The sequence below is a fragment of the Narcine bancroftii genome, chromosome 11 (assembly GCF_036971445.1).
Source record: "Narcine bancroftii isolate sNarBan1 chromosome 11, sNarBan1.hap1, whole genome shotgun sequence".
In the NCBI taxonomy this organism is placed as follows: domain Eukaryota; kingdom Metazoa; phylum Chordata; class Chondrichthyes; order Torpediniformes; family Narcinidae; genus Narcine; species Narcine bancroftii.
The window spans coordinates 21,044,627-21,058,180 of record NC_091479.1 but is presented as its reverse complement, the minus strand read 5'-3'; the positions used below and the strand labels follow the sequence as shown (position 1 = coordinate 21,058,180).

General features: G+C 49.0%; 1 protein-coding gene across 2 annotated transcripts in view; it reads left to right on the top strand.

Annotated features, from left to right (window-relative positions):
* The first annotated feature begins 912 nt into the window (after positions 1–912).
* idh3a (isocitrate dehydrogenase (NAD(+)) 3 catalytic subunit alpha) overlaps positions 913–13,554 on the top strand; it is a 32,313-nt gene continuing 19,671 nt past the window's right edge. Inside the window, exons 1-5 of one of the 2 annotated variants that reach the window (XM_069902863.1) lie at positions 913–1,122; positions 4,113–4,172; positions 8,454–8,537; positions 10,316–10,430; positions 12,602–12,789. In XM_069902863.1, the coding sequence (XP_069758964.1) occupies positions 1,096–1,122; positions 4,113–4,172; positions 8,454–8,537; positions 10,316–10,430; positions 12,602–12,789 (474 nt within the window). In that variant the 5' untranslated portion in view covers positions 913–1,095. Of the gene's footprint in view, positions 1,123–1,253; positions 1,310–4,112; positions 4,173–8,453; positions 8,538–10,315; positions 10,431–12,601; positions 12,790–13,554 lie in introns of those variants that run through there. The other variant, XM_069902864.1, reaches the window with a different exon arrangement.

Here is a 13,554-nt window from a genome sequence, read left to right as displayed (position 1 = left end):
CGACCAGGGGTGGCAGAGGCCATTTCAGTGGGGCAGGAACACATGGTCACAGAGGGTCTGCCGGGGAAATTGGGTTTGTGGATATTGGGTAGGAGGTAGAAACAGATGGTGGCGGGGTTGAGAAACTTGACCTGAAGGCTCAAGCCTGAAATATTGGTTATTTGAATTTAGATATACAGCACGGTAACAGGCCCATTTGTGCTCCTTCCCTTCTGAGCCTCAGTGCCAGATACACGGTTGCTGTGGCTAGGTAATTTCCTACTCCCACCCCCACCCCAACAGTATCCAAATCTCTGTAACCAACACTGAAGGAAGCCGAGACAAAGTACCAACCTGTCATTTACAAAGTTACAAAAAAACTGAAACGTAAAGCGTGTGTGGGGACAGGTCACGAGTCCGTGCCGCCTAATTGACACCCCTATTAACCTACACTCCCGCTACATTTTGAATGGTGGGGAGGAAACCAGAGCCCCGAGGGAGAACATTACAAACTCCCTGCGGACAGTGCAGGATTTGAACCCAGATCTGGTCCTGACCGCTGGCGCTAGAAAGGCGCTGCGACCTGCTGAGTTTCTCCAGCGTTGGGTTTTGACTTGACTCCAAACATCAACCATCTCTTTGCCTCCGCAGAGGATGCTCCATTCCTCAAGGAGGAAGAGGGACCACATGGTCCCTTTGGAGGAAGGGGGGGCACATGGTCCCTTTGGAGGAAGAGAAGTCCCTTTGGAGGAAGAGAAGTCCCTTTGGAGGAAGGGGGACCACGTGGTCCCTTTGGAGGAAGAGAAGTCCCTTTGGAGGAAGGGGGACCACGTGGTGGAGGCGAGGCTGCGGATTTTTCTGATTGATTAGGACGTCACGAAGGGTGGGACGAAGTAATTGATTGACAGATTCCCCATCCCACCACGTTGCTCCGATTTGCACGACCCGGTCGGATACTGATTTCGGGGCGGGGGCAGTGGCAGCGCCGGTGATTGACGTGACCGGGATCGATGGGAGGGCCACGACCGCAGCCTGTGATTGGCGGGGGACGGGTCCTATGGTAACCGAGTGAGTGGGCCATCACGGCGCCGCTGGTTCGAGTTGTGCAGCGCGAAGATGGCGGCGGGGCTGTGGAGGAGGACGGTGAGGACGGCGTCCCGGCTGAAGGGGGGAGGGGCGAGTCCTGGGGCGCGGCACCGGCTCCGATGCCCTGCATGCCCGCCTCCTCGGGAAGAGGAGCTGGCGGCCGGCCGCTGGCCGGGGGAGGGTGATTAGCCTGGGGGTCAGTTAGAGGTGGCGGGCCCGGGCCACACGTGGACTCGGAAGCCGGGTACATTCCGCGGCTTTCTTCCTGAATGGGGGCGGCCCGGGGCGCAGAGTGGGGGGAGGGCGCAGAGTGGGGGGAGGGCGCAGAGTGGGGGGAGGGCGCAGAGTGGGGGGAGGGCGCAGAGTGGGGGGAGGGCGCAGAGTGGGGGGAGGGCGCAGAGTGGGGGGAGGGCGCAGAGTGGGGGGAGGGCGCAGAGTGGGGGGAGGGCGCAGAGTGGGGGGAGGGCGCAGAGTGGGGGGAGGGCGCAGAGTGGGGGGAGGGCGCAGAGTGGGGGGAGGGCGCAGAGTGGGGGAGGGCGCAGAGTGGGGGGAGGGCGCAGAGTGGGGGGAGGGCGCAGAGTGGGGGGAGGGCGCAGAGTGGGGGGAGGGCGCAGAGTGGGGGGAGGGCGCAGAGTGGGGGGAGGGCGCAGAGTGGGGGGAGGGCGCAGAGTGGGGGGAGGGCGCAGAGTGGGGGGAGGGCGCAGAGTGGGGGGAGGGCGCAGAGTGGGGGGAGGGCGCAGAGTGGGGGGAGGGCGCAGAGTGGGGGGAGGGCGCAGAGTGGGGGGAGGGCGCAGAGTGGGGGGAGGGCGCAGAGTGGGGGGAGGGCGCAGAGTGGGGGGAGGGCGCAGAGTGGGGGGAGGGCGCAGAGTGGGGGGAGGGCGCAGAGTGGGGGGAGGGCGCAGAGTGGGGGGAGGGCGCAGAGTGGGGGGAGGGCGCAGAGTGGGGGGAGGGCGCAGAGTGGGGGGAGGGCGCAGAGTGGGGGGAGGGCGCAGAGTGGGGGGAGGGCGCAGAGTGGGGGGAGGGCGCAGAGTGGGGGGAGGGCGCAGAGTGGGGGGAGGGCGCAGAGTGGGGGGGAGGGCGCAGAGTGGGGGGAGGGCGCAGAGTGGGGGGAGGGCGCAGAGTGGGGGGAGGGCGCAGAGTGGGGGGAGGGCGCAGAGTGGGGGGAGGGCGCAGAGTGGGGGGAGGGCGCAGAGTGGGGGGAGGGCGCAGAGTGGGGGGAGGGCGCAGAGTGGGGGGAGGGCGCAGAGTGGGGGGAGGGCGCAGAGTGGGGGGAGGGCGCAGAGTGGGGGGAGGGCGCAGAGTGGGGGGAGGGCGCAGAGTGGGGGGAGGGGGCAGAGTGGGGGGAGGGGGCAGAGTGGGGGGAGGGGGCAGAGTGGGGGAGGGGGCAGAGTGGGGGGAGGGGGCAGAGTGGGGGGAGGGGGCAGAGTGGGGGGAGGGAGGGGGCAGAGTGGGGGAGGGAGGGGGCAGAGTGGGGGGGGGAGGGGGCAGAGTGGGGGGGGGGAGGGGGAGGGGGCAGAGTGGGGGGGGGGAGGGGGAGGGGGCAGAGTGGGGGGGGGGAGGGGGAGGGGGCAGAGTGGGGGGGGGGAGGGGGAGGGGGCAGAGTGGGGGGGAGGGGGAGGGGGCAGAGTGGGGGGTAGGGCAGGGCAGGTGAAAGGAAGGAGTTGGTCATCGGATGTGCATGGGTCGGGAAGCAGTCACAGAGGTTGGAGTTAGGCAAGAGGGAGGGGGAGGGCGCACAGTGGGGGGAGGGGAGGGGGGGCGCACAGTGGGGGGAGGGCGCGGGGAGGGGGCGGAGGGGGGAGGGGGCAGAGTGGGGGGAGGGGGCAGAGTGGGGGGAGGGGGCAGAGTGGGGGAGGGGGCAGAGTGGGGGAGGGGGTCGAGGGTGCCCCAGGGGGAGCGGGATGGGGGGACTCTCCAAAGGGATGGAGGAACCTCCAGGGGTGATGGGGATGGAGGGCTGCCCAGTGTAATGGGGGTGGGGGGACGTGCCATGGGGATGGGCGGGACCTCCCGCGGGTTGGGGATGGGGGGGGACCTCCCGCGGGTTGGGGATGGGGGGGGACCTCCCGCGGGTTGGGGATGGGGGGGACCTCCCGCGGGTTGGGGATGGGGGGGACCTCCCGCGGGTTGGGGATGGGGGGGGACCTCCCGCGGGTTGGGGATGGGGCGGACGTGCTGGGTTGATGGGGATGGGGGTGAGCCCCAAGGTGATGGGGGTGGCTTCTGGGGTGATGGGGATGGGGGGGATGTGCCGGGTTGATGGGCATGGGGGTGAGCCCCAAGGTGATGGGGGTGGTTCCTGGGGTGAGGGGGATGGGGGTGCTTCCTGGGGTGAGGGGGATGGGGGTGCTTCCTGGGGTGAGGGGGATGGGGGTGCTTCCTGGGGTGAGGGGATGGAGGTGCTTCCTGGGGTGAGGGGGGATGGGGGTGCTTCCTGGGGTGAGGGGGATGTGAGTGGGGGCCCCAATGGGTTGGGGGGTTGACCCCTGGGGTGTGGGAGAATAGGGGACCCCCCCCACGGGGTTGGGGGAGTGGAAGGGGTTTGTTTCTCCTCCTGGGTGGGGGGGAGGGATTGGGATTGCCCCCCTAGTGTCAGATGGGATGGGGAATGAGAGGGTGCCTTACCCCAGGGTGGGGGAGTGCTGATGCAGGGCAGGTGAAAGGAAGGAGTGGGTCTTCGGATGTGCATGGGTCGGGAAGCAGTCACAGAGGTTGGAGTTAGGCAAGAAAGTGTCCAGATGCTGGGGCCAAGTGCAATACACAAACATGCTTTAGAAACTCAGTAAATCAGGCAGTATCTAGCTCAGTGGTTCTCAACCTTTTTTTTCCCCCACTCACATAAGTAATCCCTATGCCGTCGGGATTGCTTAAGGTGGGATGTGTGTGGAAAGAAAAAGTTTGTAAACCCCTGTTTTAAATCGTACCCAATTGACTTTTTACATCCACAGTTTCAGGAAATGGGCCAATGACAATTATTATCAAGCAAAATATTGGGTCCAGAGCAGTGGTTCTCAACAATGGTGACATTTCTCCTGCTTTTCTTTCAGATATCCCGTGTCATGGGAGCAGTGAAGGGCCACAATCCAGTCACCAGGACCTTGTCTGATGTTAGTATTTTGGCTTTTGTTAGGACTGCTGTGACTTTTGCATAAATCCGCCTGTGTCCTTTCCACTGATCTGTCTTCATGCAGTGTAATATTCACTCACACGGTGCTGTTAATTAATTGTCATGTCGCCATAACCTGATTCTAGTGTACAGCATGGTCCAGACTTGTATATTTGATATAGAAGGACTATCTTCCTTCTTTGGCTTGGCTTCGCGGACGAAGATTTAAGGAGGGGGTAAATGTCCACGTCAGCTGCAGGCTCGTTTGTGGCTGACAAGTCCAATGCGGGACAGGCAGACGCGGTTGCAGAGGAAAATTGGTTGGTTGGGGTTGGGGTTGGGTTTTTTCTCCTTTGTCTTTTGTCAGTGAGGTTGGCTCTGCGGTCTTCTTCAAAGGAGGTTGCTGCCCGCCAAACTGTGAGGCGCCAAGATGCACGGTTTGAGGCGAGATCAGCCCACTGGCGGTGGTCAATGGGGCAGGCACCAAGAGATTTCTTTAGGCAGTCCTTGTACCTTTTCTTTGGTGCACCTCTGTCACGGTTGCCGGTGGAGAGCTCGCCATATAACACGATCTTGTGAAGGCGATGGTCCTCCATTCTGGAGACGTGACCCATCCAGCGCAGCTGGATCTTCAGCAGCGTGGACTCGATGCTGTCGACCTCTGCCATCTCGAGTACTTCGACGTTAGGGATGAAAGCGCTCCAATGGATGTTGAGGATGGAGCGGAGACAACGCTGGTGGAAGCGTTCTAGGAGCCGTAGGTGATGCCGGTAGAGGACCCATGATTCGGAGCCGAACAGGAGTGTGGGTATGACAACGGCTCTGTATACGCTTATCTTTGTGAGGTTTTTCAGTTGGTTGTTTTTCCAGACTCTTTTGTGTAGTCTTCCAAAGGCGCTATTTGCCTTGGTGAGTCTGTTGTCTATCTCATCGTCGATCCTTGCATCCGATGAAATGGTGCAGCCGAGATAGGTAAACTGGTTGACCGTTTTGAGTTTTGTGTGCCCGATGGAGATGTGGGGGGGCTGGTAGTCATGGTGGGGAGCTGGCTGATGGAGGACCTCAGTTTTCTTCAGAAAGACTGTATAGTTTAAAAAAAAAACCCCTGGTTTGTCCGCACCTACAGGGATTAGTAGATGCCGGATAAGTGTGGTTTCCAGTTTATCGAGACCGTGTGTTGTGTGAACGGAGAGCTAACGGTGAGGCGTGGCTGTTTTAGACCTCCACTTTTTTTTTAACCCATTTGCTGTATATTTTTGCCAGTTATTTAAGGTTGCTGTTTGCTTGAATCCAGATAATGCAGAATTTTGTCAGTGTGTCATTAGATGCAGTAAATGAAAATCAATAAAATTGCAGTTGCTGGAAATCTTGCTTCTTACTACCAATGTTGTCTGTGCTGGCATTTTCAGGGGTTTTTATTTTGTGGTGTCCTGTTGCAGCGTTTATTTTGTTTCCTGGAAGAGAATCTGTATTCATAACAATTGGTGTCAGCTCGTCATTTTTAGTTGGGATATGGATCATGCTTAATTTGTCTATCTTTATTTTTCCCCATAAACCATTATATAAAAGTCTTGCTGATCTCTAAAAGATTTAGGAATTGACGTTTTAGTGAAGAATTTTCCAAACAGCATGATTGCCGTAGCTGTTAGCGCATCACCTTTACAGCGCCAGCGATCAGGACCAGGGTTGGAATCCCGCGCTGTCCGTAAGGAGTTTGCACGTTCTCCTCTTGTCTGTGTGGGTTTCCCCTGGGGGTTCAGGTTTCCTCCCACCGTTCAAGACATACCATGGGTGCAGGTTAATTGGGTGTAAATTGGACGCCATGGACTCATGGGCCAAAATTACCGTGGTTTGTGTCTAAATTTTAAAGAAATTTAAACCTCAATCTACTTATTACCTGGCTTATTATGTAGGCTTTCTTTCCTCATGTAGAAAATGTTTACTTGGAGGTAATTCAATAATGATTCATTAAATTGATTTCTGGAATCGGGGTGTTTTGTAAGGAAAAAGGATTGAGTGAAATGATCTGTAACTATGTAATTTAGGGGAATGAACATGGAATACTTTAAGGGGGTTTACAGCTTAGAAGCTTAACGCAGATTACACCTTGCACAGTCCCTGAACTCGGGAGTGTGGTCTAAATGGATCACCCAATGAGATTTGGAAGATTTTCATAATTAAGGTTCTACATCTTTTGAATTTCATGGTTGCTGTAGCAGTTAGCTCAACGCCTTTACAGCGCCAGCGATTGGAACCGGACCAGGGTTTGAATCCCGTGCTTTTTGTAAGGAGTTTGTACGTTCTACCCATGTCTGTGTGGGCTTTCTCCGGGGCTGTGGTTTCCTCCCACCATTCGAAAAAACGTACTGGGGGGGGTGTAGGTTTATTGGGAGTAAATTGGGTGGTACAGACTCGTGGGCCGAAACGGCCTGTTACTTTGCTGTATGTCTAAATTAAAAAATAAAATATCTGTGATTGCATGGTCATTTGGAATATCTAAGAGTGAGGTTTTTGGCACATATCATGAGGATTAGACAGAAAATTTGAGGTGAGGCCAAAGACCAGACTGGTCATTGAAGTTGAAGGGCAAAGAATGTTTTAAGGGACTTGTGTCCTTATGATTTTGTAACCCAATAGGACCCTTAGCTTTAAAAAAAACCCACGAGGATAGTTAATAAACAGGAAATTAAGTTTTGGGTGAAAAAAAATTGCTAGTTTGTGGTAATTGAAGAGCCTTTGTTATTGAATATTGAGTATGGATGGGAAATTCAGAGGAGAGATCAATGATCATCCCCTTCCTTCATTGGTGTCCTGATCTTTGTTATATTCACTTCTGTGTTGTTCTTCATTTATCATCTGAAACACTTGTGGTTTTTCTGGACAGTTAATCAAATAAATAGGCTGCGTCGCATATCTTTGGGAGCGGTGAAATCTCCCTAATGCAAACATATTTGAACGATGAAGGATTCTCCTTCCGTGACATTAATTGGGTATTCTGCATCTCATTGAGTTTGTCCGCTTTCCAATCAGATTTTTCAAGTTGACATTTCAAGTATAAATGTATTCACAACATGAAGGAGTGATATTTATTTTTGCCCACGCTCGTGATGTCTTTGCTAAATTATTTTCAGTAAAATGAAAGTTTTGGATGACTGCATGGATGGATTTGCTATTGATATTGCAGTTTTTGTCTCTGCATGAATATACTGTGGCAACAAACAACTTTGCTTGTTGACTCTTCCTCTATTAGGAATGAAACGGGTCACCTGAATCTGGTGCTCTCATTGTGGTCTCCTCTATATTCGAGAGAAGAGGTGCAGACTGAGTGATTGCTTCTTTGAGCTCTGTCCGCCACAGTAGCGTGGATCTCCCTGTGGCCACCCATTTCAATTCCCTGCCCCATTCCCATGTTGACTGGTCCATGATCTTGTACTGCCAGACTCAGGCCACCCACAAAATGGGCGATCAACACCTCATATTCAAGTCTGGGCACCCTCCAAACAGATGGAATTAACATCGACTACTCTGCTTTAAATGAGACCACCCCACCCCCCGCCATCTATGTCTCTGGATGTGTGTATGTGTCTCTCTCCATCTGTCTCCTCTCTGTCCGTCTCTGTCTCCGTTCACTGAGCCAAAATCAATTCTCTCCTTTCCTATGCTCTTATCCAATTAACACATTTCATTTGTTGTTGTTTTCCTACCCCTCCCATTCTTCCCCTTTCCCCCCTGCCTTTAATACAGACGCCTATCTTTTTCATTACTCCTGCTTTGAAGAAATGTCGGTAACATAACTTACTTCCTCTGGACACTGCAAGACTGGCTCAGTTACTCCAGCATGTGTTTTGAACCCTTCGTTTGTTAAATGGCTGTAAATTGAGACAAGGACAGTCTGAATAAGACATATAAAATTATAATGCTTTGCATGCTATTTTTGTGTGTCCCTTTATTTCCATATTTGAGATTTATATACCAATTGGCAACTTTGCTTAACTAGTGTATTTGGGAACATTTAAACATAATCCAAAATCAGCTTGCAGATCCAGGTTCAAAACTTGTTGGCACTTGTTTCCATCATCATTTGGACACCCAAGAAAAGCTGTGTGACTCTAAACCGTGATTTCTGCAGCAATCGGACACCCAGGGAATTTGACAGATTCACTGCAGAAAGCAGTTCCGTAAATATGATTGCACCTTTAAAACCTCGAGAATCAAACTTTGAGATTGAATTTTCTTGTGACCTTTATATGTGACTTTTTACCATTTGCATTTGTTGTTTCAGGTGCGAACTGTAACATTAATCCCAGGTGACGGCATTGGCCCAGAGATCTCTGAAGCTGTAGTGAAGATCTTTGAAGCTGCGGAAGTAAAATGCTTTTTGAATTTGCTCGTGTAATTCATTATATTCAGATTTTCCTTAAGGTTCCAAATCCTTTCTGTCGCTGTGGGATTTTAAACTTGTTTTCTGTAAATTTCCTTCCTAAAAATGGTTACTAGTTCTTCCTGTTAATTTAGTAAGGTTTAATTTGGGATAGTCATTTCGATTTCCCCGCGCAATTCCCTAGCTGTCATGTCTGTCCATGATCTCGTGCACTGCCCGATTGAGACCACTCGCAAATTGGAGAAACATCACCTCATGTTCCCTTCTCCTTATCTTCCTCTAGCTCTCTCTCTTTTTCCCTCTGTGTCCTTTCACAGAGCCAAAACTTACTCCCCCTCCCCAATCAATTTTCACCTTTCCTCTCTCCTGTCCTATCATGCCCGATTAACACCTTTTGTCTGTGGTCCGTACTCCTCCACCTCCCATTCTTCCCTTTCCCTTTTCACCAACCTTTTTAATATAGGGCCTTGCCTGCTTTTTGCTCATACCTTGAAGGGTTCAGGCCTGAAACTTCAGAACTATATCTTTACCTCCCATGGATGCTGCAAGCCCCGCTGAGTTCCTCTAGCATTTCTGTATTTAAACTACAATTACAGTGTCTGCAGACTTCCCTTTTTTACTCTAGTGTGGACAAGGCACAAGATTGTTCGCCTGTTATCTCAGATTTATTGATACATGTTGAATAGTCATTGTGAAACTTAGTTCTCTGATATTGCTTCACTCCGAACCAGTTAATTGTGGGTTGAAATTCCATTTCAAGGATCTGTGCATTGAATTGTTTTTGTCTTTTGTTGAGAAAGCTGCAAAAGTAGCATTTATCAGATGAAATGTAAATGGCCCTGTCTGCTCTTTGAAGGGAATATGAGTGTTGTAACGTCTGAGCGACCATGATTCCCTCTCTTTCAAGAAACCTGATCTGATCGTGTATTATATTGCTCTCTGTTGACATTTCCCTTGTATGAATTTGCCACAGCTTTCTTGGATCAGAGCAGTGACTCCATTTTAGAAGTGCTACGTTGCCTGTAATGTAGTTTGTGATTTCCTGCGGCAATGATGGCTGTGTAAAAGGTTAACAGTTCTGTCATTTTTTTGAATTCTAGTAGTGAAGTCAGTAAAGCCACTTTCTTGGCACCAGAAACTCATTTCAATCCTGACCCTGATTGGATGGTGCTTATATGGAGTTTGCATGTTTTCCCAGTGACATTAGTTTCTTCTGGGTGCTTTGATTTCTTCCTGCTTTGCAAAAATATGGTGGTTGGTAGGTTAATTGGCTGTAGTGAATTGTTCCTAGTGTGTAGGGAAATGGAGTGAAGAATAAAATGGGATTTGTTTAGTCCAGTATGTTTCCAATTATCCAGAAACCGATCTACTGAAATTCTCAAATATCCAAAGAAAATTTTTTCGGCTGAGATATGAAAAAAGTTGAGGAGACATTGGGGAAAAAAAGTCGCGTAGAAATTCTAATGTTTGTTGCTGTATTTTGTAATCAGACATCACTTTTTTTTGTGAGAATTAAACATTATTTCATCCTTGAAAAACTTCTGTGTTATTGTTGTTTAACTGTGGATATGTGTTCTGCTGATGCTACTGGGCTTCTTCAAGAAACTTCTTGATTGTCTGAAAAAGACGACCAGAAATGTTAACTGTTACCCTCCACTGACAGTCGCCAGAACTCCCATATTTCCATTATTTTGCTTTAGTTTGTCTTGTTCCAACACAAGATGAAAATGGAAGTAACGTTCTCAACTCCTTGCCTTTTGAAGGTCCCCATTCGTTGGGAGGAGAGGATTGTGACAGCGATTCAAGCCTCTAGTGGAAAATGGGCGATTCCCCAAGAAGCTAAAGAATCGATGGATGCGAACAAAATGGGATTGAAAGGTGCATGTTTGACGCTGGTGCCAAAACACTCCGGCCTCTTGTTCAGGTGGTGTGTTTGGGAAGTATCAGCTTTGTTTGCCGAAACACTCTGGCCTCTTGTCCAGGTGGTGTGTTTAGGAAGTATCAGGTTTGTTGGGTTCATAGGGATGAGTCTGGACACAAGTGTTACAATCAAAGGTAACTATTGAACGCACAGGAGACAAATGGGGAAAACGACTAAATGACTATATAGACATGCACATTGGACCCAGGTTGGACTCCGATACCAATGGCCACCTATCTTCTACACGGTACGAGCCAAAAATTATAATGGTGCAAGCAGGCATAGCGGGCACAGGGACTCTGATACTGGTGGCTGTGGACTATACCACACTTCTGCCCGTGTACACACTTCTCCGCTAGGGTCTTTCAAACACACCCTGTAGCAAGGGTGCAGCTCTCAGCAAGCACTGATCTATTGTAGTACTACAGCTACAACTTAAGTGAAGTATGCACCTTACCTGCGACTCCTCCAGCGATATTCACAGTAGTTCGTCCACGATCCACATATAACATTCCGCCCCTCGGAAGTCACATCACTCGCCATTCACTACTAACACATGAATAGAAGGTTTCTGGGTTGTAAAATCTAAGTAGCATGTTTAAAACTATGCAAATCAAGTGGATCGATATATACGCAAGTGCCTTCCCAATGGTAGATAAAGCACGTTGTCAAAGTCAATGACAATACCTCACCAGCTTCCCCACCCTTGACCAAACAGGGTCGTATTCCCGATGGAGTCGGGTACTGTGGGAACTGCTTCCCAGTGTGAGCAGGGAGGGAAGATAAAATTGTCTATTCACTGACTCATGTGCCTGGTTTCTCTGGCTTATGTGTGCACCTTTATCACTAACATCTGAAAGCAGGCAATCCAAGGTCATCCACAATGTGCCAAAGCCTTCTTTTGGCTAGCACATCCCACGTCTCGGCTTCACATTTGGGCACTCCCTTGGCACAGCCTAGATGCCTGTCACCGTACTATCCCATGATGAGGCAGGGAACAGGCCAACAGGCATACGTCCAGAGTTTATCCGTATTCATATGGGGACGCCCCATTTTTCTGATCTGTCACCTGACACCATAATGCTGTTCCTGCTTGTGTTTCCTTTAAATGGGTGCCACAAATGCCTGTGTTGGTTCTCTGTAATGATAGCCAGGAAGAGTCAGGAATTTAACTGATGATAGCAGTTGTGGTTGTGAAGCCTTTTTTAAAATATGTTATTTAAGAATTTTGAAACCCCATCAATGGTTTTAAATAAAAGCTCCTGAAGTATCCACCCCATTGGTTTCTGTTAATGGGGAAGACTGGAGGGAGCTCTCATTACCAAGTGGTTACAAAATGTATACAATATTTCCTGCTAGTGGATAATCTGCAACATTGCAATTAAAAGCTGAAACTACGATTTCCTGAGAGATGCTAGGCCTTTTCACACCGCAGTGTAAAATGAAGATAGCCGAGACATTTTCCGGTGAACCTGTGGGTCCAGGACTGTAATGCTTTGCGACATCAGCATTTGCATGCTGCGTCACATAGGTGATTAAAATTAAAAGATTCATACCTCCTGACAACAGCAGGCCACTTTACATCACAACGGCAGCACAATGCAGGACGAATGGCCGTCTTCGTTAACCATAATCCCTCTGGCATGTTTTGAATATGCCACTGTTAGGACAAACTCCTTACCAACAGCATGGGACTTGAGGCCCAGTCCTGATCCATGGCGATTGGGACCAAGCTTCGAGTCCCATGCTGTTTGTAAGGAGTATGTACTAACGTCCCGATCACTGGCGCTGTAAAGGCGTTGCGCTAACCACTAGGCCAACTGTGCTGCCACACAGTATTATTTCCTGTTTTAAGCTTTGTTCTACTTGGGGGCCAATTTCTGTTTTTCCGGCATTTTCTGTGGTCCAAGCAATGGCCAGGACCTGACGTCACCTGATCAACCTGTAACGCTTTGCGACATTAAAAAAAGAACACTAAAAGAAAAATGAGGCGTCCATATTGGATAATTTTATGCAAGTTTGTTTAGACCCTTTGAATATGTTGATGTCTGCAATTCCTCTTGACATATATTCACTGCAGATGTATCTTGCTTGGATGATTTTTAATTGGACATTTCTAAACTTGCAGGGCCTTTGAAGACTCCAATTGCAGCTGGTCATCCTTCAATGAATTTGCTACTTCGCAAGACCTTTGATCTTTATGCAAATGTGCGCCCTTGTGTATCTATTGAAGGTTTCAAGACTCCATATAATGATGTAAATCTTGTAACAATTAGAGAAAACACGGAAGGTGAATACAGTGGCATAGAACATGTGGTGAGTGAGTACTTTGTTTAAAATTTTATGACATGAATAAAATAAAAATTACATTTAAAGAAATAATAAAAAATAAGATAATAAAAATTAGAATACTACATCATTAAACGACACAAATTAACCCCCCCAATAATTATAACACAACATTAATCGTCTAATTTAAAATTAGTCCAACCCCCCCCAAAATAAAAAGTGAAGAATTAATTAACAATGTTGTGAATAAAATAGAAAAAACCCCACTTACAAAGAAAAGGATAAAACTTAACAACAAAAAAAATATCAATACTAAAATAATACCCTTAAACATATATTTAAATCAAACATAATTCATGTATTTAACAAATGAAATCCACTTTAAAACTAAGTTCAAATATTAAAATCATATTTCAACCACATATGTGTTATACAAAAAATCATAATTAATAATACATAAATACAGAATTTCCATTAATACCAAGTTTCCTTTATAATTCATCGAGAGAACAAAAACATCCCTTAGAAAAACAGTCAGATAAACTTTTTATTCCCTTCCCCTCCCCTTATATAAAAAAAGAAAAAAAAGTTCAAACTCTTATAAAATTCTCCATATTCTTCATTTATATCATCTTCAAAATTCTCTATTGAAATTAACTTAATTTTATTAAACTCTTCTCCCTCAATGTATTTGTACTTGGTTTTCTTTTTCTTCTTATCACCTTTCCCCTCATCTTCCTCTTCATCTAATTCAACATCCTCAATTTTTGACTTATTATCTTCTGTGACATC